This window comes from Hibiscus syriacus, unplaced genomic scaffold (genome assembly GCF_006381635.1).
Source record: "Hibiscus syriacus cultivar Baekdansim isolate YM2019G1 unplaced genomic scaffold, ASM638163v2 tig00110429_pilon, whole genome shotgun sequence".
Classification (NCBI taxonomy): Eukaryota; Viridiplantae; Streptophyta; class Magnoliopsida; order Malvales; family Malvaceae; genus Hibiscus; species Hibiscus syriacus.
In genome coordinates, this window is record NW_024062733.1 from 3,398,528 (window position 1) to 3,425,636 (window position 27,109).

Here is a 27,109-nt window from a genome sequence, read left to right on the forward strand (position 1 = left end):
AGTTGCTAAGGATGAACATGATAGTTGGTTATGGCATAGGAGACTAGAACATGCTAGTATGAGTGTTTTGCAACGGTTAATTCAAGGAGACCTAGTAAGAGGGTTGCCTAAGCTTAAATTTGATAATGATAAAATCTGTGATGCTTGTGCTAAAGGAAAACAAAAGCGAGTTTCTTTTAAATCCATTAATGATGTATCAACTAGTAGAGTTTTACAATTGATCCATTTAGATCTTTTTGGGCCAACTAGAACTACTAGCTTGGGTGGAAAACAATATGCATTTGTCTTGGTAGATGACTATTCTAGATATACTTGGGTTCTATTTTTAAGTACTAAAGATGAAGCATTCGAACAATTCATCACGTTTTCAAAAGTAATCCAAAATGAAAAAGGTTACTCTATAACTAGTGTTAGGAGTGATCATGGAACTGAATTTGAAAATCTTAGATTTACTGAATTTTGTAACTCTAACGGTATTAGCCATAATTTTTCAGCACCTAGAACCCCTCAACAAAATGGAGTTGTTGAGAGGAAAAATTGAACTTTAGAAGAAATGGCTAGAACCATGCTTTGTGAAAATAATTTGCCAAAATATTTTTGGGCGAAAGCCACAAATACCGCTTGTTATGTTGTAAATCGAGTATTGATTAGGCCAATTTTAAAGAAAACTCCATATGAAATTTTCAAAAATAAAAAAGCCTAACATTAGTTATTTTCATCCTTTTGGATGTAAATGTTTTGTTTTAAACAACGGTAAAGAAAACCTTGGCAAATTTGATGCTAAAAGTGATGAAGGAATTTTTCTGAGTTATTCCTTAAATTCTAAAGCCTATCGTGTATTTAATAAAAGAACTTTAGTTGTAGAAGAGTCTATACATGTTGTTTTCGATGATAATCCCCTTCCGAGGAAGGATTCTTGTGTAGATGATGATGTAGGTGTTGTAAATACAAATGACGTTAGACATGACGTTAGAGAACCATCATCAAAGGAAGAAACGAAAAATAAGGAAACTCATGATCCTCTTGAGGATCCAACCATTGAAGAAAGGGAAGTATCTTATCCAAGAGAGTACAACTATGTCAATAATGGTGAAATTATAGGTGATCCATCCAAAGGGGTAACAACTCGATCTTCTCTTAGAAATATTTGTAATTATGTTGCATTTATCTCATGCATAGAGCCTAAGAATATTAAAGAAGCATTAAATGATGAACATTGGATTATGGCTATGCAAGAAGAGTTAAATCAATTTGAGAGAAGTAAAGTATGGACATTAGTTGAAAGGCCTAGTAATAAATCTACTGTAGGTATTAGATGGGTATTTAGGAATAAGCTTGATGAGAGTGGTAATATAGTGAGAAACAAGGCTAGACTTGTTGCTCAAGGGTATACTCAAGAAGAGGGCATAGACTATGATGAAACATACGCTCCCGTAGCTAGGATGGAAGCAATTAGAATGTTATTAGCATTTGCATGTTTCAATGAATTTAAATTATATCAAATGGATGTTAAAAGTGCATTTTTAAATGGTTTTATAAATGAAGAAGTGTATGTGGAACAACCTCCAGGTTTTGAAGATTCAAATTTTCCGGATCATGTTTTAAAATTGACAAAAGCTCTTTATGGTTTAAAGCAAGCTCCTAGAGCTTGGTATGAAAGATTGTCAAATTTTTTAATTGAAAAAGGTTTTTCAAAAGAGAAGGTTGACACTACATTGTTTTTGAAGCATAAAGGTAAAGATTTATTAGTAGTTCAAATTTATGTTGATGATATAATATTTGGTTCTACTAATGATGTTCTTTGCCAAGAATTTTCTAAGCTAATGCAAAGTGAGTTTGAGATGAGCATGATGGGGGAGCTCTCATTTTTCTTGGGACTCCAAATCAAGCAAAGAAAAGATGGCATCTTCATCAATCAAGCTAAGTACGTCAAATATATGCTCAAGAAGTTTGGACTGGAAAATGGGAAACCTCATGACACTCCAATGAGCTCTTCAACAAAGCTTAACTTAGATGAAGGAGGTAAATGTGTAGATGTTAAATTATATAGGTCAATGATTGGATCTCTACTTTATCTAACTACAAGTAGACCGGACATTATGTTTAGTGTTTGCTTATGTGCTAGATTTCAATCATGTCCTAAGGAATCACATTTACTAGCTGTTAAGAGAATCTTTAGATACCTTCAGGACACTCATAGTTTAGGACTTTGTTATCCTAGAGACTCTAGCTTTAGCTTGCATGCTTTTTCTGATGCAGATTATGGAGGATGCAAATTAGATAGGAAAAGCACCTCCGGTACTTGCCAATTCCTTGGAAATATGCTAATTTCTTGATTTTTAAAGAAACAAAATTGTGTTGCATTATCTATCACTGAAGCCGAATACATTTCAGCTGGTAGTTGATGTGCACAAGTTTTATGGATGAAACAACAACTTTTTGATTATGGAATTGAAGTAGGTACCATTCCTATCAAGTGTGACAATACTAGTGTTATTTGTCTCACTAAAAATCCCATCCAACACTCTAGAACTAAGCACATTGAAATAAGACATCACTTCATTAGAGACCATGTCACTAAGGAAGATGTAGTTCTAGAATTTGTTGATACTTTGTGCCAATTAGCAGATATCTTTACAAAACCTTTAGACAAGGAACGATTTTGGACACTTAGGAGAGAATTAGGTTTGACCAACCTATCTTCACTGAGTGTTTAAAATAATTTTAGCAGATATGCTTTTTCTGATGCAGATTATGGAGGATGCAAATTAGATAGGAGATAATTTGTTAATTGTTTTCACACTAAAACGGCTATATTATTTTCTCTAATTATCCCCAACGTTCAGAAGTGATTCAAGGTGTATTTAAGCAAGCTTAGAAGCCATTGATCAACAACAAGAAACATCAAGCAATTAGAATCAAGAGAGAATCAAAGGGAAAGCATCAAACCTCAAGTTTGAGCATTTCAAGCCTATTTTTCATTCAATATTCATTTTGCTTTCAAGAACACTTATTGTGCTCAATTGTATTTATTATTGAGTGTTCTTTCTCTGTTCTAGAATTGTGCAAACATATTTGCCTTGTGAGGTTTTTCTTGTAAGTTTGCAAATTTGTATTTCTCTTTGAGAAAAGAGTGTTCTCAAGAATTGGGGTATATTCTTGAGGGAGTTGTAAGGTTATCTCTTTGGCCTCAAAAGAAAGAACAAATTAGTGAATTTGTTGGAAAATCCTTAGTGTGGATAGCTAAGGTAGTGGACGTAAACTTTGGTTGATAAAGTCAAACCACTCTAAATCGCTGTGCAATTTCTTTCAATTTTCTGCAAAAGCTTCCACAAAAATTTTTATTGCCAATTCACCCCCCTCTTGGCCGATTCAGTCAATCGATTAACTCAACAAATTTTATTGTTTTATATTTACATAATTCACATGTTAAATTTATGTAATGTTTTTTTAATAATATAGTTTAATTTAATTGTTTAATAGCTATTTGTTTATTTTTATTTTAAAAGAATTAAATACAACATACATTTTTAATATTTTAGTTTTGAATTAAAGTTTTCATTTATATGAACTAAACATGTTTTCTAATTTTCAAAAAGTTGAAATGAAAACTATTTTCTGAAAACAAAAAGAGAAAATATTTTCTAGAACCAAACGGACCATCAGTTTGAGTAGATTTCTACTAAACACGTTTTCTTTGTAATCAATGTAATCAAGTAACAATTCCTATAAATATATACCAAGAATCAGAGTTTAAAGTTAAGTCGATTATGAAAATCCTATTGTATTATTTAATTTTTGATGTTATTAAAAATACTTTTTTTTTCTACTCTTGGGATTTTAAAAAATAATTCCCACAAAAATTTAGTGTTTATTTTATTGTGTGATCACCATACTTATTATTTTATTTTAAAAGTTGGTATGAAAACATCTAAGTTGTTTTGTATTGATCAAGATAATGATATCTCGAAATACGAAATTCTATTCTATTAGTAGAGTATATATCTTGAGAGAATCATCATCTACCATGTTATTGCTTCAAAGTTTTTCCTACTAAAATGAAATGGGATATGTGGGTCACATGTTATGTTCTGAATTCTATAAATTCAATTTGATTAAGAAATTTAATAATCCGAATTTATTAAACCGGAAATGACCCCAATATTTGCATAATCTATATTACCACCATAATGAAGCAAACTAGAAAAACAAAACCGATTGCTCGATCAGATACTAATGAAAAATCACCGCAAACTATGCGTATATATGGTAAAAGGATTGATCTCTTGTAATAGGATTATTCTTATTTTCCCCTTCCCTTATTATTTTTTTTTTTTGGTGATGATAGGAAAAATAAACAAAAAAGAAAAAAAATCCTTTCTATTCAGCTAAACCTCACAAACATCAGTTTAATGATCTTCATGAGCATGCATACCCTCTTTCATTTCCTTACCACAAGTAATCCACGAGGCCAGACAAGGCAAGGTGTAAACTTTTGAGCCAAAAGGGAGCGGTTTTGGTTCAGGAAAGACAACGAGAGAGTCTGCTTCAATTCAAAGTAGATTGTGCTTTTCACGAGGATTGACAATCTCCATGGGAGAGTCTAAGAAGAAACTATCCTCACAACTAACTTGAGAGTTCATGGTGGCGCTCAAGGTTCCGAAGCACGATTTTTGCATATATTTTGGCCTGAATAGGGGTTGTGGATGCAGCAGCGACACCACGTAAGACTCTCGGTGCACCTGCATTTTGAAGGAGGCTAGAATGGTGCATTGTATGCCGTCCTCCAGGCAACGTAAACTGCAAAATGTATTGTAAAATGAGAATAAAACAAATATATATTTTTTAATTGATAAGATAAAGAGAATAGGTACTTTCCTGCGAAAGAGCAAATGCAGAACAGGACTTTAGCATAGAAGAAGGGTCCCTTAACATTCTGAGAAATCTGTCAATTTCGGCTCCACTGGAGCGAAACATAAAAAAAAAAATAAACAGAACATTTTTAGAATACACAGATGAATCAAGAAGGTAAGCTATGAACATGAAACTTCTGAAAATTTCGTTTCCAGAGATAGGGGAGGTAAGTAAAGTAACTATCTTGCAGAAAACATATAACATAGCACCTAACAAACTTTTTATGCAAATGGAAAATCTTACTTGTATTTATAAAGATGCATGTGAAAATGGATGCTAAAATTTACAAAGCTTCAACAATTGAACCATTCTAGCCTCACCAAATTTTGCAGTATGAAAGGATACACCTGCTATGAAAAGGGTGCTACTGATGTCTATGTCAGAAATATATGCAAAAATTTTGCATTACATTTTGCACCTGCATTTTGAACGACAATGGCAAACTTTTTATGCAATAGCACCCTTTTCTGACATAGACATCAGTAGAGGATATGACCCTTCACGAAATCTCCACATACATGGAAAATCTGAAAAAAAAAAGGATACACCTATGTCGGTTACATATCTGTATCCGACCCTAACACCCTAATCAAAACAAAACAGGCAGGAACTCCTCAAAGTGTTCTTTGGTATTTGCAAGCATACTGCAGCATGCCATTGAGGATCAATACAACCTTGGTGTAAGATTGGCAGCATTTTCATCGTCATATACTTTTTACCCATCAATTTGTTTTCTCAAGCCAATAATTTAAAGCCTGATTTGATTTCCTCCACACAGACTTGTAAAGGCATTTCCTACAAAATGTTCTGAGTAGACATACTGAATTTCATACAAAAATGACAGAACAACGTTCAAAACAGTTGATCTCACCTACAGAAAGGCTGGAATGGTGTTTGAGTCACTTACTAATCAAGTGCAAGCATTAACATTTACAACAAAGTCCAGTTTGGTCTTATTAGTTACTGGTACAAACATCGGTGTTTCAAGAATGCACAAGGGGCAACATAAGCCTCACATCAACAAAGTCTAACGCCTTAGGGTAATTTATAAAGTCCATAGGCTAGCCTCCCTTCAGAAATTTCCTAGTGATATCCACTGCTCTTCCTATGGGGTTGGATCTAGTTGACTATTGAGAGAGAAAAAAAAGGGAGAGATGAATGTGATGACAGATGCCATGGATAGTGACCAGTGCATGTAAGTATCATGTTGTCTACAATAAGTAATTTACTATATGGTAGTAAATAGATTAATACAATATGTAATTTACTACCATAAACTCATTCAAATTTACCAGTTGAATGCCAAATGCTAAGGCCAAGACATTAAAACCTGCATCTTAGATGTCCTGCTTCTTGTATTCTTATGGCTTCTGCTATCTGTGCCAAAGGAGTGGGGACCAATGATGAAGCTGCAGTATGAAAGGATTGTGGATCGTACAATGAGTTTACAAAGCCTTCAACATGCTTTAAGGCGATCCTCCCAACCCCATCCATGTTCAGAGTCTTTGAACTTTCAGATGCGTCTATCCTGTAAATAGTTAAGCCAAAAATTAGATCTCAAAAGTAAATTTTTGAAGCATTCTCCTACCAGTCAATACCACTTTTTACCAAAGCTTAAATATTATTTTTGCTTCATTTTAGACGCTGTCTGGTTGTCCATCCATGAGAACTTGTAGAAAATAGGATCTTTTTATCTATATATTTGAGGCTCCCAATCATTGAAACTGAGAATCCAAATTGCCAACTAGCAAAAAGTAGTTTGACATACCTGCCATCGAATATGTAAACTAAGGCTAATGCAGCCATAAAACGAGCCATTTTTGATATTGATGAAGAGCATAGATGAATGAGAGGTTTAACTCCACCATCTTGTACTATATGGAGAGCATTTTCACGATAAAAGGCCAAATTCCAGAGTGCTCCAGCAGCAGTCTCGTGGACATCCTGAAAACCAATCATATACTAAACCTTAGTTTATGGTTAGAATATTGATAAGAACCTAGGGTTCTATCGAAAGGGAATTCGGAAAACTAACAAGAAAAAGTAAAATTTGATCATTTCGAGGGGATCAACGTTCAAACAATTGCCAAAAGGCTTTTTGTATATTTGATTGTTTGAGAAAAATAGTCATAGGACATTACATATTTATAGGGTCCATAATCCTTGGTATTGTACAAATACCCCTTATTGGCCAAACTCTTGCGTTTGGTTCACGGAATGTAAGATTACCAGTGGGAATAAAAGATTACCAGGGAATAGGATTACTGGGAATGTTGTATTTTGTGTTTGGTTGGTTTAGCAGGAATGTAAGATTACCGTGTTTGGTTAAAGGAATAAAAGATTATTGAAATATATATTTGTAGAAATTAGAGGAATACCTTTTTTTTATTTCTTTTTCAATAATCAAACAGGTTACACATCCCCTAAATATATACATGCTGAAACACCTAATTTCTAGGGATATATACAACTTACCTAGAATAGGATCAAATCTTATCTAAAACAGAAAGAAATAAACAGGAAATAAATATATAAGGGTATGGTAACAAGCTACCAGAATCCCTTAATATATGGAACTGAATATTGATCTGTTTGACTCTAGATTTCCTTAATTTCGGCCCTCTAACATGCAGACAGATATGCATTCAAACTAAACTCCAAATAATTCTACACTCCCCATCAAGCTGGATGCTAAATGTTAATTAACCCCAGCTTGGAACTTAGATCATCAAAAGTCTTTCTTGGTAGAGCCTTAGTAAGAATGTCGGCTGTTTGAAGACATGTGGGTACATATAGCATTTTGATCATCCCTTCCTCTATCTTCTCCTTTATGAAGTGCCGATCAATCTCCACATGCTTAGTTCTGTCATGATAGACTGGATTCTTGGCAATGCTGATTGGTTATCACAGAACATCTTCATAGGTTCTCCACTAGAAATTCTTAATTCCTCTAGTACCCTTCTTAGCCATATTCCCTCACAAATACCATGGGCCATTGCCCGAAATTCAGCTTCTGCACTGCTCCTTGACACCACTGATTGCTTCTTACTTCTCCATGTGACTAGATTTCCCCACACATAAGCACAATACCCTGAAGTTGATCTTCGGTCTTGTATTGATCCTGCCCAATCTGCATCACTGAACACCTCTATGTCTCTTCTTTGATTCTTCTCAAAAAATAATCCTTTCCCTGGTGTTAGCTTCAGATACCTTAGGATTCTATACACCGCCTCCATATGTTCTTCATTTGGATTGTTCATAAACTGACTTACCATGCTGACTGAAAAACCAATGTCTGGTCGTGTGTGAGAAAGGTAGATAAGTTTACCTACTAGCCTTTGGTATCTGCCTTTATCCACCGGTGCACAATTTTCTTTAGTGCCTAATTTTGTTGTTGAATCCATAGGTGTGTCCGCTGGCTTACATCCAAGCATCCCAGTTTCTTTTAAAAGATCCAGTGCGTATTTTCTTTGGGAAACACAGATTCCTTTTCTTGACCTTGCAATTTCCATGCCTAGGAAGTATTTGAGCTGTCCAAGGTCCTTGATTTCAAATTCCTTAGCTAGAAGACCTTTGGTAGTGTTGATTTCTTCCTCACAATCTCCTGTTAGGATAATGTCATCCACATATACAATGAGGATAGCCAGTTTTCCTGCAAATGAGTGTTTGACAAACAAGGTGTGATCTGATTGACATTGAGAATAGCCATGATTTTTTATTACCTTGGTAAATTTCTCAAACCAAGCTCTTGGTGATTGCTTGAGCCCGTATAATGATCTTTTAAGTTTGCAAACTTTGTTGTCAGTTTTCGGTGTCTCAAATCCTGGAGGGATTTCCATGTAAACTTCCTCAGCTAAGTCCCCATTTAGAAAAGCATTCTTGACATCTAGTTGGTGAAGGGGCCAATCAAGATTTGCAGCTAGTGATAGGAGAACCCGAACTGTGTTTAACTTGGCTACTGGGGCAAATGTTTCTTCATAGTCGATTCCATATGATTGAGTGAATCCCTTTGCCACTAGCCGTGCCTTGAAACGATTAACACTTCCATCTTCATTGTACTTGATTGAGAATATCCATTTGCATCCTACTGGCCTTTTTCCCGATGGTAATTTTGATATTTCCCAAGTGTCATTCTTTTCCAGTGCATTTATTTCTTCAAGCACAGCAGCTTTCCACTCAGGAGATCCAAGAGCTTCTTGTATGTTATTTGGGACCTGAGTGCTGTCGAGGTTGGCAACAAACGACTTGAATTTTGGTGACAGGCCTTCATATGATATAAAGGTGTATATAGGATGTTTTGTGCAAGTTCTAACCCCTTTCCTCACGGCAATAGGATAGTCACTGTCATCACCAGTTAGTTTACTCTGTGAGGGCTCAGGATTAGGATTACCTAAAGGATCTTCACAAGATCTTGGACCAGGATCAGATTCTTGGTTTGCTGCAGAGGTGCTGGATCTTCACAAGATCTTGGACTAGGATCAGATTCTTGGTTTTGCTGCAGAGGTGCTGAAGGTTCCATCTCCTTTTGGTTCTTTCTCCTCCGTGAATAGGTAATCAACTCTTTATTAGTTGTTGATTTACTAATGTCCAGATTTTGGTATGAAGATTCTAGGGAGAGATGTTGTTGAGGAGAAATAGAGTTAGAATTTGGAGAGCTGAACTGATTCATCAATATCCCAAATTTGATATTCCTGGGTAAAATTGGTCTCCCCTGAATATCAGATTTGGGGTAGTAGGGCTGGTGCTCAAAAAATGTAACATCCATGGAGTGGTAGTACTGTTTAGTGACCGGTGAGTAGCACTTATACCCCTTTGAGTTGGAGAGTACCCAAGGAAGATACACTTAAGTGCTCTAGGATCAAATTTATCCCTTTTATGTTGATGGACATGAACAAAGGCTGAACACCCGAAAACCTTGAAGGGAATAGTGTTGATGAGACGTGAATTTGGGAAAAACTGAAGTAAGGTTTGACAAGGACTTTGAAAGTTGAGAATCATAGATGGCATCCGGTTTATGAGGTATGCTGCAGTGAGAATAGCTTCACCCCAGAAATGTTTCGGTACATGAGTAGAAAACATAAGAGATCTTGCAACATCTAGAAGGTGCCGATTTTTCCTTTCAGCAATTCCATTTTGCTGAGGGGTATTGACACATGAGCTTTGATGAATGATGCCATGACTCAAGAGATAATCATTGAGTATGAATTTGAAGTATTCTTTGGCATTGTCAGTTTTCAGAATTTGGATTTTGGCTTGGAATTGAGTTTGTATCATGGTGTTGAAGTTTTTGAAAATCTGACCTGCCTCTGATTTTTCTTTCATGAGAAAGACCCATGTAAGCCGAGTGTGATCATCAATAAATGTAATGAACCAATGGGAACCAGTCACATTTTTAGTTTAGATGGCCCCAAACATCACTGTGAATCATTGAAAAATGATGGGATTCTTTGTAAGATTGGTTGGGATAAGAATTACGGACATGTTTAGAGAATTGACAAATTTCACACTTGAACTCATTTGGATTTTTATTATGAAATAGAGAAGGAAACAGCTTCTCAAGATACAAGAAATTCGGATGGCCTAATCTAGTGCCATAACATGATTGCACTATCATTATTAGAACTGACAGAAAAAGAAGTAGGATTACCAGACACTAGACAATCGGACTGATAAGTTGTGCCTTGAGGAGGATTTGTAACCTCGAGAAGATAGAGTCCCGAGCACATTTTAGCACTGCCAATCGTCTTCCCCGAGTCCAAGACCTGAAATTCACACATGGTTGAACCAAATTTAGTCACACAATTCAGGTCTCGAGTAAGTTTACTAATGGACAGTAAATTGCAATTCAAATTTGGCACAAGAAGGACTGATTCAAGTGTAATATTCTCTGATACTTTAATAGAACCTGTACCAACCACTTTTGAGAGTGAACCATCGGCTATTCTGACCGTTAAGTGTTTATCACATGGACTGTAAGTAGAAAATAGGTCCTCATTTCCAGTCATATGGTCTGAAGCTCCAGAATCTATAATCCATGGATTTGACGTCTCTTTTTTAACACTGAGAGCGCTTAAAAAATTACCTTTTTGGGCTAAGGACCCAGTACCAACCACAGTGGAGGTTTGGGCATGCAAAGACTGGTTGAACAGATTCTGTAGAACCTCTAATTGTTCCTTGCTGAATGGAGTGAGTTCAGGTGAAGGTTTGTCATCCATTGAGGCAAAATTGCCTCGCCCCTCTTTGTCGTTGGCTGACCGAGAAGACTTCCAATCTGCAGGCTTACCATGAATTTTCCAGCAAGTGTCCCTGGTGTGACCAGGTCGGCGGCAGTGATCACACCAAGGGCGTCCTTTCTTTGGTTTGGTGTCATTGTTGTTGTAGGAGTTCCCTCTAACAGCAAGGGCTGAGCTCTCAAGACTTGTCATTGGTTCTTGAGAGCCCATCATGATTTTCTTTCGACTCTCCTCTCTCCGGACTTCAGAAAAAGCCTCCCGGATATTAAGTAGAGGTTTGGATCCCAAGATTCTTCCTCTTACTTCATCTAGATTTTTATTTAATCCAATCAGAAACTTATATATTCTCTTCCGTTCAATGATCTGTCTATACCTGATTCCATCATCTAGGCAGCTCCAATTGTGCTCCTCGAACAAGTCCAGCTGTTGCCAATAGCGATTGAGTGTATTGAAGTACTGGGTTACTGTTAAATCTCCTTGACGGAAGTCATGGAGAACACTCTCCACTTCAAACAACTCAGGTGTATTCTCATTGTTGGAATACGTTTCCTTTTGCAGCCTCCCAGATTTCCCTTGCTGTTCTGTAGAGTAGAAAGTTCTCTCCGATTTCATTTGTCATAGAATTGATGAGCCATGACATGACCATATTATTCTCGGAATTCCAGATTTTGAACTTCTCATCATCCTGGCTTGGCTTGGCAGCCACTCCTTTGAGATAATCATCCTTTCCTCTTCCGCATATGAACATCATAACAGAGTGGGACCATTGGAGATAGTTGTTCCCATTCAGTTTGTGTCCTGTAATGGGCATGGGATTGCTATCTCCACTACTGTTACTGGAGGCCATGGCTACCCGTATTTGGTTATATGAGGGATTTAGGGTTCAGAGAATGCTCTGACACCATGTAGAAATTAGAGGAATACCTTTTTTTTATTTCTTTTTCAATAATCAAACAGGTTACACATCCCCTAAATATATACATGCTGAAACACCTAATTTCTAGGGATATATACAACTTACCTAGAATAGGATCAAATCTTATCTAAAACAGAAAGAAATAAACAGGAAATAAATATATAAGGATATGGTAACAAGCTACCAGAATCCCTTAATATATGGAACTGAATATTGATCTGTTTGATTCTAGATTTCCTTAATTTCGGCCCTCTAACATGCAGACAGATATGCATTCAAACTAAACTCCAAATAATTCTACAATATTTGACCAAATTGTCCTTATTATATATTTGTTTTTTAATAAGTTGGAAAATATTTATATATATTTTTTAAAAAATTTAAATTCATAAAATTTATATATTTTTTTTACAAAATTGAAAATATATAAAAAGGTTTAATAAAAGGGTAAAATTTTATTTTAGCCCTTGAACTCCATATAAAATTTTAATTATAGATTTTTTTGTAAATCTAAAATAGTTTAAGGATAAATTTTTAATTTAACCTTCGTAGAATTTTTATTATTCAATGACAAAATAAGGATATTTTTGAAAGAAAAAAATTTTAAGGGCATTTTACTCCAAAACGCCGGTAATCTAACAATACCTAAGGAAAGGGAGGTAATGACATTCCCGGTAATATACCCAAAAAAATCTACTACTAGTAATGTAAGATTACCGGGAATGACATTCCTAGCCAACCAAACGGTAAAATTAATCTAACCTGTCAATTTACATCAACTTTAAATTCTCAGGGCCAAAAGCAATTGCACTAACAGTAACATAGAGAATATTCATAAAACCACAGTTAATGCTAGAAAAATCTTAAACTAATTTCGAAAATAATGAATAATCTAAGCAAGCAAAGAGTGAGAAGCTTACTTCAATATCTGAACGTGCTAAGACAATAAGTGGAGCAATACCACCTTGTCTTCCGATAGCAATGCTGCATTAACAGAAAATACAGCAATTAGAATCATAAATTGCTAAGATACATCCTTCAAGAAAAATTAATATACACTGCTATAATGTATATTGAAAAGGCTATCTATAACCAAAAAAATAAATCGAAAAGAAAAAAGATTGATTCTTTCAGTTTGACATAAACTGAGGCCTAAATAATCGTAGATCAAACATTTTGTCAAGACATGGAACTCCGAAGATGAATTACGTCTATAGTTTTAAGGTTTACACACATGTAGTAAATCCTTCAAACTCTAAAGTAAATAGCATGAACAAGGTCTAGGTTACTCGCATTTGGTTTACAAGAAAAAATCATTTTACAAGTATACATCACCAAAGCAAAGGGGAACTTTCACCTAAGAACTTGTTCAGCAAATATTATCACGTAAGTTGAAACATTAAACAATTACAGTCAAGAAGTTTCCTCAAATACCTGTTACTTTCTGATACCGACAATCCCCAAATGGCACCTGCAGCTCTTTCTTGAAGACTTCGGGAAGCACTCGAGCTAGATTGAGCGAGGGCAACCTTATGATGCAAACCAAAATAAAAGTTTCAACAACCTGCAAGAGCTGATAGCCGAAAAATACATATATTTGTGCAAAACCACAACCTAGGTGAGGGTTATCAGTTCAAGAAGTGGAATCATAAATTTTATTAATATTTGGAGTTTTTATAGATGGTGTTGCGAATAGAATCATCAAGGCAGAGAACATTAACCTAAAAGCTTCTCGATATCAAACAAAATTATCTTTAGCGCCTGCATTTCCTTCCATTTTTTATCATCAAACACGCCTATGAAGCTTCTCAATATCAAACAAAAATACCTAGTATCGCCATAGATAATGCAGCAATGATGCCACATCCATTATAAAGAAAAGAACGATAATTATAATATGAGTCTCTTGAACTGCTGCTCTGCATATTAATTATTACCTTATTTTTTATGTTTGAAATCATGCATATTGAGTCTATTTTAATTGATTCAAGTCATAAATTCTACAATAATTCATAAGAAAATATAAAGAGGAGAAAAGAAAGGCAAATTGACAATCTTGTCAACATTCATATTGTTAGAATAAAAGTAATTAACTGCAAACCAGAAATTTGCATGGTCAAAACCATTTAATAGCTTTTAGCAGGCAACGGAATACTTGAGATAATTTAATAATTGATGCATCATATGTCAAACAAAATAGAATAATAGTTTACTTGAAATTTGCAAATATGAAATGATCAAAGTTTTGACAAGCAATTCATCATACCAGTGCCTCAACACCACCAGCTGCCGCAATTGCTTCTCGATTTTTGTCATCAAATGACAAATTCCACAAAGCACCAGCAGCTTCCTGCCTGCTTGTGAGTAGGTATGAATAAATGAAATGGCATTTGGAAAGATGGATTTATGAGTCGAGCATAGCTTAGTACATGCAATTACTTACATGAGTATTTAAGGTAAAATTCCAAGTGCATAGTCGACAGTAATAAATGTTTAAAGCATGCAAGATGCATTGACATTTACTTGAGTTTCACTCAGAGGTGGTTAGGATTGCCGCAGGCGAAATGAAGCAAAGTAGATTACCTAACACCTTCATTTTGAGAAAAGGTAAGTTGCACCAGGGCTTCCAGCGCACCTTCCTCTTGTCCAATAGCAGCATTATTGCTGTTGCTATCCCCGTGAGCAGCCAAATTAGCCAAGGCACGAGCAGCCTAGCCAAGAGGAGAAGAAAGTTCTATTTAGCAAGAAAAATTAAAATCTATCTTTTAAAACATTAGTTTGCATAGAAATACATAATTAAGCTGATACTCAAGAATGGTTGGGAGGCAACTGAATGAAGTTAAGGGAGAAGTCTTCACCTTAAAAAGACATTCTATTTGCAGGCATATTATTGACCAGGGATGGCACGCCAACTTAAAATTGAAATATAACAAATTTTCAAGTCTAAAATAAGAAACTTGATAAGGGATCCAGCTAAATATTGCATTACCCCATTCCACGCTGCATAATCATACAGTAGAAGGAGCTATAATCTTTAGGCATTCTGAGTGGAAGTATTAGATGCATTTTCATGGTAAATGCAAAGGTACTCGCTGTTTAGTGTCTTAGTTTACTTGGCATTATATCAGCCTAGAATGGAAGTGTAGATAACCGAGAAACCCGAGAGATATGGAAGAGATAATTTTTCTGAATTGCATAAATAATCTGGGAAATACAAGTCTATTTATATACAATTTATGGAGTAAGTTTCCTACTAGAACTAGACTACCGTATAGTATTTTATTCTAATACAACATGCTAATAGTTAGGATTAGAATTAGAATTAACTTAAAATACTAGGTAATCCTATACAATCGTACAACTCACACTCCCCCTCAAGCTGGGGAGTAAATGCTGAAAAGACCCAGCTTGGATACGATCTCATCAAAGGTGGTTTTGGGACGCGCCTTGGTGAGGATATCCGCCCATTGGTTTTTGGTAGGAATAGGGTGAGCATCGATCGAGTCGAGTCAAAAAAATTTTGAGTTATTCGAATTGATGAGTTGTACTTTACAACTTGAACTTAACTTGAAATTTTCTCGAGTCGAATCGAATTATTCGAGTTTCTATACTAATTTTGTTATAATTATTTATAGTATTATGGCAAGAATTTGTTTCAATTTTTTGACTTTCTCTAACCATATAAGATATATATATATATATATATATATTATATTATTTTCACATTATAATTTATGTAATATATAAATAAATCTAAAATTATAAAATATATTCATAATATTATATTTCAAATAAAGTATTTTGAGGGTAAAATATTGATGAGAGTACAAAGGAGTCAATGAATTGATGGAAGAAAGAATTGACAAACAACTGTAGTCAAAAGACCAAATTGAATAAAATGCAAAGTTAAGGAACTAAATAAAAAAACATAGAGTACATTTTTAGTAAAAAAGTAGAAATTGAAGTTACATAGGTATTCTATTGTGATATATGAGCATGTGGTTCAAATTTGGTAAAAAAACAGACTTAAAATAAAGGATGAATTGAAAAATAAAGAAATTATGAAAAATTAAGGGACTAAATTGAAAAATAAAAAATTATTATAAAAAAGATGAATTGAAAGTACATATGTATTCTATGATGTTTTAGGAACATGTGGTTAAAATTTGGTCAAAAATGGACTTAATGAAGGAGGAATTGAAAGAATAATGAAATCAGAGACTAAATCGTAAAACTGTCAAAATACTTAGTCAGATTTTTTATTTTTCCAGTAACTCGATATTTCAAAATTTCAACTCAACTCGAACTCGAAAACCAATTTGTTAATTTGAGTTAAACTCAAATACCTCGACTCGAATAATTCAAAATTGAAAAAAAAATCGATTTTTCGAGTCAAGTCGAATTTTGTTTACCCCTAGGTAGGAACATAATTGAGTCTTACTAGTCCACCATTCACCTTTTCTGAAATGAAATGTCTATCAATCTCCACATGCTTTGTTTGATCATGATGAACTAAATTCTTCGCAATACTTATTGTCGATTTAATGTCACTTTGAAGTTCAAGATACTTGTTTTTACATAAACCCAACTCAGTTAACAGTCTTTGTAACCAAATTCCCTCACAAATACCGAGTGTCATTGCTTTATACTATGCTTATGCACTACTTTGAGAGACCAAAACTCGCTTTTTACTTCTCCAAGTGACAAGATTTCCCTAAACAAACGAACAATAACCGGTTGTAGATCTTATATCAGTTAATTCTCCTGCCCAACTCGAATCAGAGAAGATTTTCACTATTCTATCTTTACTCTTCTTGAAAATCAATCCATGTCCGGTGTCATTTTCAAGTATCTCAGGACATTTCACAGTCTCCATATGTTCTCTTGGATCGTTCATATATTGACTCACAATACTGACAAAAAAGGCTATATCAGGCCTGGTAAGTGATAAGTAGATGAGTTTGCCTACTAGCCTTTGGCACTGTTCTTTTTTACCGAACTTCCCAATTCTTCTCTTCTTAACTTAAGATTTGCATCCATGGGTGTTTCGGCTGGCTTGCATCTCATTATTCTTGTCTATGATAGTATATCTAGAGTGTACTTTCTTTGATTGATTACTATCTCTTCTTTCGACCTTGCAACCTTCATGCCTAAGAAATATCGCAAATTTATCAAGTCTTTCGTCCCAAATTCCCTTGCTAGTAACTTCTTCAATCTTTCTATCTCCACAGAGTCATCACCAGTTATGATGATATCATCTACATAGACTATCAAAATAGTCTTCTTGTTTAAAGTTGTTTTGACGAACAAGGTACGATTCGACTAACTTTGCTTGTATCCATCCTGAATAATTACCTTCGTGAATCTTTCAAACCACACTCTTGGAGATTGTTCGAGTCCATATAAAAACTTTAGTAGTCAACACGCTTTTCCTATACCACTCTTCACACCTGGTGGGATTCGCATATACACTTCCATCTCTAAGTTTTCGTTTAAAAAGACATTCTTGATGTCTAGTTGATGAAGCACCCAGTCCTCATTGACTACCAACAATAGTAGCACCATCACAGTGTTCAATTTTGCTACAGGGATAAACGTTTCTTGATAATCAACTCCTTGGGACTGAGTAAACCCTTTCGCCACTAGTCTAGCCTTGTATCGTTCAATACTGCCATTCACTTTATATTTCACCGTGAACACCCATTTACAGCCGACAGGTTTCTTGTCTTTCGAGAGATCAAACATGACCCACGTGTTGTTGTTTTTGAGTGCGATTAGTTCTTCCTCAACAGCTTTTTTCCACTTAGGGTCCTTCAATGCTTCTTCCACCCTATTTGGAATGATAATATTGTCTACATTGGCTGTAAAATTCTTGAAACAATGCATTAGTTTTTCATATCCAACAAATCTATGAATTACATGGTTTGTGCATCTCCTAATTCTCTTCCTCTGAGCAATCGGCAAATCACTGTTATCAATCAAGGCATTTAACTCATTAGAGGGCCTCGAGTTACCTTCTTCATCTCCCGAGGAATTCGGGCTTTGTTATGGTTCATGAGAGTATTCATGATGTGTGGGAAACTCGAGTTGAGGTTCAGAAGTAGGCCCACGCACTAATTTTTTTCTTCTCTTGTAAAAAAAACAATTTGGTATGTTCTATTTGAGGCGAAGTGGGCTAGTTTGGTGCTGTTGGTCGGTCTAGGTGGGATGGACTTGGTAAATTTTTTGGTTTTGTCGAGTTCGGCGATGCTGGCTAGTAAAAAAGGAGCATGGTTTTCGGTCCAAGGATAGTTGGTTTGGTGGCATGGCTAGTTGGTTCAAATGTGGTTGATTCGATGTCGTTGGTTGGTTCACATAAGATGTATGAAGTAACTAAAATTCACTATACGACTCCCCCTGAATTACAGTTTTACGGAAAAAATGAGTTTTCTCAAAGAATGTGACATACATTGTAACAAAAAATTTCTTAGTTTGAGGACAATAACATCGAAAACCCTTTTGAGTGGACGAGTAACCAAGGAACGCATACCAAAATGCTCGAAGATCTAACTTGGATCGAGAAGGAACATTATTATGTGCAAAACCAGTACAACCAGACTCAAAGTGGTAAAGAGAAAGCCATATGTTTAAATTTGGGAAAATGTTGAAGGAACACCTCTAGTGGAAACTGAAAGCGCAAGGGTTTGTTAGGTAGTCGATTAATTAAGTATGTAGCGGTTAAAAGAGCATCCCAAAAAGAATGACGAATGTCCGTAGAGAACAAAATAGAACAAGTGACCTCAAGAAGATGCCAGTTTTTCTCTCAGCTACCCCATTTTGTTAGGGAGGTTTAACAAATGCATTTATATGAATAATCCCTTTTTCCTGAAAGAAAGAACTCAAAATTTTGGCAAAATACTCAATGCCATTGTCAAAATGAAATATTTGGATACAACTCTGAAATTAAGTTTCAACCATCTTATGGAATAGTTTAAAGTATCGCTAGCCTCAAACTTAGCTTTCATGAGGTATGTCTAAGTGGTTCGAGTAAGATCATTGATGAAAGAGATAAACTACCGGAATCCATTTAAAGTTTCTACTCGGGATGGTCCCCAAATGTCACTGTGAATCATTACAAATGGTTTGGATGATGTAACACCCTAAACATCGGGTCAGTGATAAAAATGTAAGAAATTAAAATTTAGTGGTTAAATTGGAATAAGTTGAAAAGTTCAATGATTAATTTTGGAAAATTTTGTTTAGGGCTTATTAGCAAAGATGGAAGATTGAAAGGGCAAAGAGGTCTTTTGGCTGGAAATGAATTTAAAATTCATTTTTAATGAGATATTTAACATGTGGGTAATTTGATAAAAAAGATATCTCTGGAAGCTTGGTTTCTTCTCCTTCTCTTCCCGTGAGCTTCATTTGCAAAGGTGAGTTACTTTCAAGTTGGTTGGTTCTTCAAATTTTGGTTTGGTTATGAATTCTTAGGTGATATATAAGCTTAAGCAAAACTTTAGGTGGATTAAAACTAAAAGATGAGTGAATTAATGATGAATATATAAAATGGGTCTTTAAGGGAATTGTTGATATGGCTTAGTTTTTAAATTTCTATTGATAAATTTGACTTGTCAAGTGTCTAATTAAGGAGTTAGAATATTTAGAAAGGATTTAGAAACATGTTTGAATAAATGACATGATTTTTAGTTTTAAGAATTCCATAGAAAAATTTGGATGTCATAAGAGGATTATTGGAAATATGTTGATTAGGATAAGTGTTAATGAGTTTGAGGAGTTGAATGGAGCTCAGAGTAGGAAGTTTAGACGAATTTGGAAAAATTCGAAGTGAACTAAATGAAATCTGGGCAAGAGGTATCGGTACTGGAAGAACAGTACCGATACTATAGTGTTAAATCGAATGAAAAAGGTTGAATTCAATAAACAGTATCGGAACTAATTGAATTAGTATCGATACTGAAGTGGGATATCGATACCAAGAGTAAGGTATCGATAATATTATTAAGTTTGAGATTCCATAATGCCAAAATGGTATCGGTACTGATGGGGTATCGATACCATAGAGGAGAAGTATCGGTACTATAGGAGGGGTACCGATACTAATGCCTTGGAAATTTAAAGAGAGAGTTTTAGTTTCGTCTTTGTAAATGTTAATTTGGTTATACATTAATGTTAAGTGGTATTGATATTGGATATATCTATGTGTAGATTTGGATCAAAAGCGTATCGATCAAAGGGATTTGCCGAAGTGATTTAGTGAAAGATAAAAAGATATCGTTTAGGACTTCAGTGTGGCAAAGGTGAGTGCAACTCATTTGATTTATATTAGATTTGAGGGCGGCTTGCGATAAGCCAACCTCAGAGTTTTCGATCGAAAACCTTTCTATTTTTTTATGTTATATTTTTACAATGTTTTATTCATGTTATACTACTTAAGCTATGTTTTGATGTTTATATGTACATGATTTATGAAAATGTGATATGTGAATATGCGTATACGAAAATGCTCGATGTGAAAGTGCCTATGTGAACAAGATGCACTCTAAATAATAAAATGATAAATAATTATGTGGTTAAAAGCCAAGGTATATGTATGAGGAATTAGAGGTATAGTTGACATGCCAAGAGTCGAAGGTTCTATGTGGTCCTTCGAGACAAAACTATGTGGTCTTTCGGGACAAAACTATGTGGTCCTTCAGGACAAATATGTGGCACTTCGGTGCAAATTATGTGAGTTGTGATGACAGCATTAATACACAACCTCAATGTACTCAAATACCTAGAGTTCTCAGTACTATGCATTGGGCTATTGAAAACAAAGTTGTATAAACCGAACAATGTGTAAAAGTATACATTCTTGTTATGAAAAGCAATTTGAATCCCTTATGAAATGTTTCTATTAAATTATAAAAAATTACAAAGATTTATTTGACTCGTACTTGCCACATTGAGTCAACGACTTAGCGTATGATTGTTTCACACGTAGGTTTGAAGAAAGCAGAAGATTAAAGATAGGCGAGGACAATTTACTACTGCAAAAGATCAGATCAGAACAAATTAAAGCGTAGGTTTCTTGTTACTTGTAAATTGTTGGCATGCATTACAAGCTTTAAATTGTAATGCTCTGATATATATTTTGTAAGCATACACTTTTTGTAATTATGTAAATTATTAAGTATTTTATTTAAATGTGAATGTGCTTTTTCATTATTTATTTTAATTCAAGGGTTCCACCATTTTAATACAAATAAAAATCTAAATTCTCCACTACTTTTTAAGAGTCAATGATTTGAAAAGTCAATGTGATACCTCGGATTTATATCCGGGTTGGGTACGGGTGTTACAGATGATTTGTATGGCGAAGCTGGATAAATGCTTTTTGTTTGTTTTGCAATATGACAAATATCAGAAGAAAATGATTTTGGACTTTTATTGATAAATAAAGGAGGCAACAACTTTGCAAGATAAAAGAAACTTGGGTGTCCTAAGCGAAAATTTAATAACATAACATCGGTGGAGGTATCTAACAAGGAGGTTTGTGATGCAAGACTTGGAGGGATATGTAATGTGATAGGTAAGGTTACCGGAAAGAGGTAAAGGCCCCCACAAAGATTAGCACTCCAATCACCTTCCCCGAACTCGAATCCTAAAATTCAAACATATCGGAGTTAAATATCGTAGTACAGTTTAAATCGGTAGATAACTTACTTATGGAAATAAGATTACAGGCAAGATTGGAAACATAAAGAACGTGTGGTAGTAGAATGTCTGGATTAATCCAAACGAACCCATATCTGGCAACACGCGAAAGGGAACCATCTGTTGTTCGAATCTAAGAAATAGATGAGTTTCCATTGAAGGATTGAAAGAGACGAAGATCACATGTCATATGATCACTTGTTCTAGAATCTACAATCCATATAGGAGTGTCAGATTTGTGAGCCAAAGTAGCACGAGAGATGTTACCTGCAAGAGAGGAAGATGTCGGTAAAGGAGGATGTAGTTGGCCAAAGAGCTTCTGGAATTTTTCTATTTGTTTCGTACTAAACGAACTTCCCTCCAATCCATGGACAAGGCATAATTACCTTGAGCATCACGCTGTTGATGCTTCTTTGAAGATTTTCCATCATTCGGTTTGCTGTGTAGTCTCCAACAAGTGTCCCTCACATGACCAACCTTCTTACAGTAATCACATAAAGGTCGCCCTTCTTAGGTCAAAGGTTATTTTAAGAGTGAGTGAGTAGTGCAGGTCCTTTAGTGGACACAGAATCAGGTAGCATAATGTTGCACTAACTCTCTCCACGTCTAACTTCAAAAACATCCTCCCAAACCGAATGAAGAGGTTTAAGCCCTAAAATTCTTCCTAAACTTCATTAAGATCCTGATGCAACCCTGACAAAAATTGAAATATTCGATACTTTTCCACGATTCGTTTAAACAATCGAGCATCATCCACACATCTCCATTCATCAAATTCGAATAGATCCAGTTGTTGCCACAACCTCGACAGGAGAGTGAAGTATTGGGTCACAGACATACTTTCCTTTTTGAGATTAGTGAGCTGACATTCAATCCCGAATAGTACAGTCGAATTTTCCAGATTAGAATAAGTAGCCTTGGCAACTCTCCAAATTCTAGTAGTTGTCTCATAGAGCAGAAAGTTTTCGCCCACCTCTGGAGTCATAGAGTTGATGAGCCATGACATAACCATGGTATTTTCACTAAGCCAATTCAAATATTTGGGATCATCAGTAGCAAGTATTGGTGTTGACACCAAGAGGAAGTGTTGTTTGCGCTAGCCAATGATATAGAGACGAATCGATTGGGACCAAGGGATGTAATTGTCACCATTCAACCAGTGACAAGTTATAGATGCAGAGGTGGTCTCGACGAGAACCGGATGAGGCGAGGAAGAGAGGACCTCCGAGATGCCATCCGAGGAAGAAGCAGTAGTCATGGTTGACGTCGGCTGGATGGAGAACTTATTGAATCAAGAGCTAGGGTGAGAACTAGTTTCATCCAAACCCTAAGAGTCGCAACAAACAATGACAGAGGAAGCAATGGACTGCCAAAAACGGACTTTGAAGGCTGTTGAGAACGACAACTGGAGAAGTGGCGTCAACGAATAAGACTGTGAGGAGGACTAACGATCAACAGCGGAAGCAAACGAACGAGGATAGCCGCTGGCAACTGATACCATGTATATAACCGAGAGACCCGAGAGATATGGAAGAGATAATTCTTCTCAATTGTATAATCAATCTGGGGAATACAAGCCTATTTATATACAATTTATGGAGTAGGTTTCCTACTAGAACTAGACTAACTTATAGTATTTTATTCTAATACAACATGTTAATAGTTAAGATTAGAATTAGAATTAACTTAAAATACTAGGTAATCCTAAACAATCCTACAACTCACAGGAAGACATTAATAGTATTGGCCAATTCTTTAATCTCCTCCTAGTTATAAAAATGCAGATCCATAGTCTTCTAAGGAATTCTAAAATATCTAGTAACAATTATCCTAAAAAAATTAACTTATCACTGATAATGTTATTTAAAAAATCCATCACCCATCTGGAAAAGATGATTTTTTTCCATTCTCAATGTACAAAAGAACGTAAAACCAGAATACCTGCTCTTGCACTCCATCAAATTTGCAATTGCGAGCAAGCATCACCAAAGCATGGATTCCACCTGCTACAGCCACCTCCAAGCTGCATTTCTCATCAGCTCCCAAGTTTGCCAGTGCTCCAGTTGCACGTTCCTTCATTTAGCAAAGCTGATATTTTAGCTCCAACAATAATACAAATATGTGCAGGAATGAACAGTTAAAGATGCATACGAGGAGCCCTTCACTGCTGGAAGGCCATTTGAATATAAGATCAACTAAAGCTTTTATACCACCGGCCTTTGCAATGGCACCCTGAAAAAGGAAGAGTTGAATAGATATGAAAATTTTGAAGATAACCACCAATAAAATTCTTTCCGTTTTCACAACCTTATGGTCATCCCCAACAGAAAGATTCCACAAACCCCCAGCAGCTTCTTCAGCTACCAATCTGTTCATCGATTTTGCTAAGTTGGCAAGAATATTGATTCCTCCACTTCCAGCAACGGCTTTTGCAACTTTTGAATCTATGGACAAGTTTGCTATGGCCTGAATCACAACATCAAAATGTTACAAGTCCATTATCCAATCAAAACTCATACAACAAATTCCAAAGTGACGAATTATACTAAAGCATAACTTCTAAAACAGAATTTATGAAAAGTTTAATATCTAAGTTCAGTTGTAGACTACACCTTGTAGTGACTTCTAACGTTGCTTATAGTTCATGAAACGGTAAAGATTCTTTTAAACGAATAGGATCATATTTAGTATATTCACAGAAAAAGAGGTAATTCATACTTTAGCTGCTTCAGACTGAAGCCCCTCTTGACAAGATCTTGCAAGGTTCAAAAGCACCCTTATTCCATCTCCCCGTAAAATTGCCTCAGCTCTTTTGCAATCAACAGTTGCATTTTCATCATCAATGACTACGAAGGTTGCAACAGCCGTAGCTGCTCTTTCTTGAACTTCCTCCTGTGAACTTTGCAACAAACTGAGTAATACGGCTGCCCCTTGTGAAAGCCAGAAATCATCAAACTCCTTCAGATTGTTTTCAGCGATACGCAAAAGTGATTGCGAAAAGACACATTCAATCCAAACAACAATTTCATCCACGTTTTTATCTCTATTCACTAATCTCCTCCAGTACTGAAACACATCAGTAACATTTTTAGAACTGTCGGCAAATAATGATGTCACTCCCTTGAACATGTCACTCAGAAAAGTAAGCAATATTTTGCCTTTATGATTATACATCGAGATACTGTCAACTTCACCCTCAAAAACAGGGCAATTCAAGGCGGACAATACTTTCAAATTTTGGGACGATGACAGAAATCCGGTAACAGCACTTAGATTTATGTCAGTTCTAGAAACATCTAAACATATCAAGCTAGGCAATCTACTCCAAACGTGTGCTACAGATCCCCATTTCAAGTTTCTAGTCCCTGCAACTGATAAAAATTTAACCGAATTCAAGTTTCCAAGAGCCACTTCATCAATGTTGTCTGATTCCACAAACCCAACATCCTTTAACTGCCTACAATGCTTAGCCAAAGCATTAATAGCATCTCCATTAATGTCCTTAACACCTGACATCCAAAGCCTCTGCAACCTTGGGCAGCAATATGCAAGTGCTTTTATTGCATCACAGCTGATTCTCTCACAAGCATCTGGACCAAGATGGACACTCTCAAGCATCTCATGTCTTGCAGCTATCACTGAAAGTGCAGCATCTGTAATGTCTCGACAGAGATCACCACTAATTTCTCGAAGTTTCCTTGCTTGAAGACTAACTATTGCATCTGTTGACCCAGCTGCATGAAATTTAAGTCTCTGGAGATTCTTGCATCGTGGGGAGAGTGAGACAGCAGCTGCAGTGTCAAATTTGTGAGAGCGGAGGTCCAGCGACCCCCATAAACAGGGCGAAGAACCTAAAAGCCTAAATGTTTGACAAGTTGATGCCAAGCTAGCTCGGTCTCGATAGTGTAAATAAGAGAAGAGTTGAATAACTGTATCATCAGGCAAGGTTGTCCAATCAACTCCAGAAATAGTAGCTGAACTCAAACATCCACACTTAGGGGTCTTCGAACTAATGTTTGTCTGATCTTTTCCCCGACAATATTCACGTTTCTGCCTCACTCTTCGATTCATATCCTACGAGTTCTTCAGCACTGCAAATGAAGAAAAAGAAATAATGATTCTTAGTCAATCCGGTTAGAAAATCTCAATGACTCAATGATCACTCAATAAAATCACAAATTCTGGGGGGAGGGGGAAGCTTGAACTCCAATTGAAGAAACCAAGCAAAATTTTAACTAAACATGCTTCTTCTTTTCTTTCAAAAACTAAAAACCCAGTAAAGAAGAACCTCAATTTTCAAGTTATAGACTATAACAAAATAATCCAATTTTTAAAGAAATAAGCAATGAACATAATGATCAATCTTGACTTTCAGTAAAAAAAATCCAATCAAACAAGTTTCATTTTCCACCCACCTCAAAGCTATTGAACCCCATTAATAAAAAGACCTCAAAAATCAACCTTCAATGAAAAGAGTCATCTCCTCGATCCCCAGACACCAGGAAAGTCAAATTCTCCAAGAACTCAATAACCCCAGAACAAAAAGGGAAAGAGAATTGAATTTTGAACATAAAAAAGCAGTAAATGTACCTTCAAGGCAGCAGAAGATTGGTGCGGAGGAAGATTCTTTAAAACTGAATAGAAGCTGAACATATATAAAGGCTCAGTAAAACCATGGCAGTTAAAAAGTAAAAGCAGCAGTTAATTACAGCCAACAAAGATAAACATCACTTACATTTTGACTCCGTTACTACTCTATAGAATCCCTTCTTTTTTTCCATACGATAATCACAATAGTATTGTAATATAATATTTTCCTGTGATATCGGTATGATATACGTTGTCTAGCGCTTTTCTCTTGGACGAATGGAAGTCAATCGAGAAGCCCATGTTGTGTGCTCCCATTATTCTCCCTTCTCGATTCAGTACATCATGGAGTTATCTCACGAAAGATGGGTTAATATAAGATTAATATACAGCGTTATCGAAAATATAATAAGATATTTAATAAAGTTGGATTAGCGCTACTGAAAATATTGTGTAATAATAATATTTTAGGTGGAAATCATGAAGAAATATTAGAAATTTTGGTAACCGATAAATTTAGCTTGTTGGTAGGTATCGATATCTTGCAAAGCAGTATCGATACGTAACAATATAAAAAGTCGAAATTTGACAAAATCGGTTTTAATTTGACAAAATCAATAGAAATGTTTGAATTATTGAAATTGGTATCGATACTTTTCTAAGTATATGCATTAAATTATCGATACTTTAAGAATTTAAAAAAATTACAATAATAGTATCTATAAAATATCAATATTTTATAAACATGTATCGATATATGATA

General features: G+C 35.4%; 1 protein-coding gene across 3 annotated transcripts; it reads right to left on the reverse strand.

The window, feature by feature from the left end:
• Window positions 1–4,827: 4,827 nt before the first annotated feature.
• Window positions 4,828–26,516, reverse strand: LOC120125180 (protein ARABIDILLO 1-like). 3 transcript variants are annotated; one of them, XM_039143674.1, is made up of 13 exons: window positions 26,495–26,516; window positions 26,350–26,393; window positions 24,478–25,850; window positions 24,067–24,225; window positions 23,911–23,991; window positions 23,701–23,832; window positions 14,647–14,774; window positions 14,330–14,417; window positions 13,498–13,592; window positions 12,984–13,047; window positions 6,683–6,858; window positions 6,245–6,442; window positions 4,828–4,963 (listed from the first exon to the last, which is right to left on the reverse strand). In XM_039143674.1, exons 3-13 carry the CDS (start codon window positions 25,828–25,830, stop codon window positions 4,846–4,848), a joined length of 2,592 nt encoding a protein of 863 aa, XP_038999605.1. In that variant the 5' UTR covers window positions 25,831–25,850; window positions 26,350–26,393; window positions 26,495–26,516; the 3' UTR covers window positions 4,828–4,845. The 3 variants fall into 3 exon arrangements, with proteins under 3 accessions (XP_038999605.1, XP_038999604.1, XP_038999606.1); XM_039143673.1 differs by lacking the exon at window positions 26,495–26,516 and having other exon boundaries at window positions 26,350–26,478; XM_039143675.1 differs by lacking the exons at window positions 26,350–26,393; window positions 26,495–26,516 and adding an exon at window positions 26,175–26,322.
• Window positions 26,517–27,109: the final 593 nt, after the last annotated feature.

Coding starts and splice junctions, on each gene's coding strand:
- LOC120125180 (XM_039143674.1), bottom strand. CDS start 25,830: ATGAATCGAAGAGTGAGGCAGAAACGTGAATATTGTCGGGGAAAAGAT. Junction 6,443..6,682: donor GTTTACATATTCGATGGCAG/GTATGTCAAACT, acceptor AACTATTTACAG/GATAGACGCATCTGAAAGTT. Junction 4,964..6,244: donor GCAGGACATCTAAGATGCAG/GTTTTAATGTCT, acceptor GTTTCGCTCCAG/TGGAGCCGAAATTGACAGAT.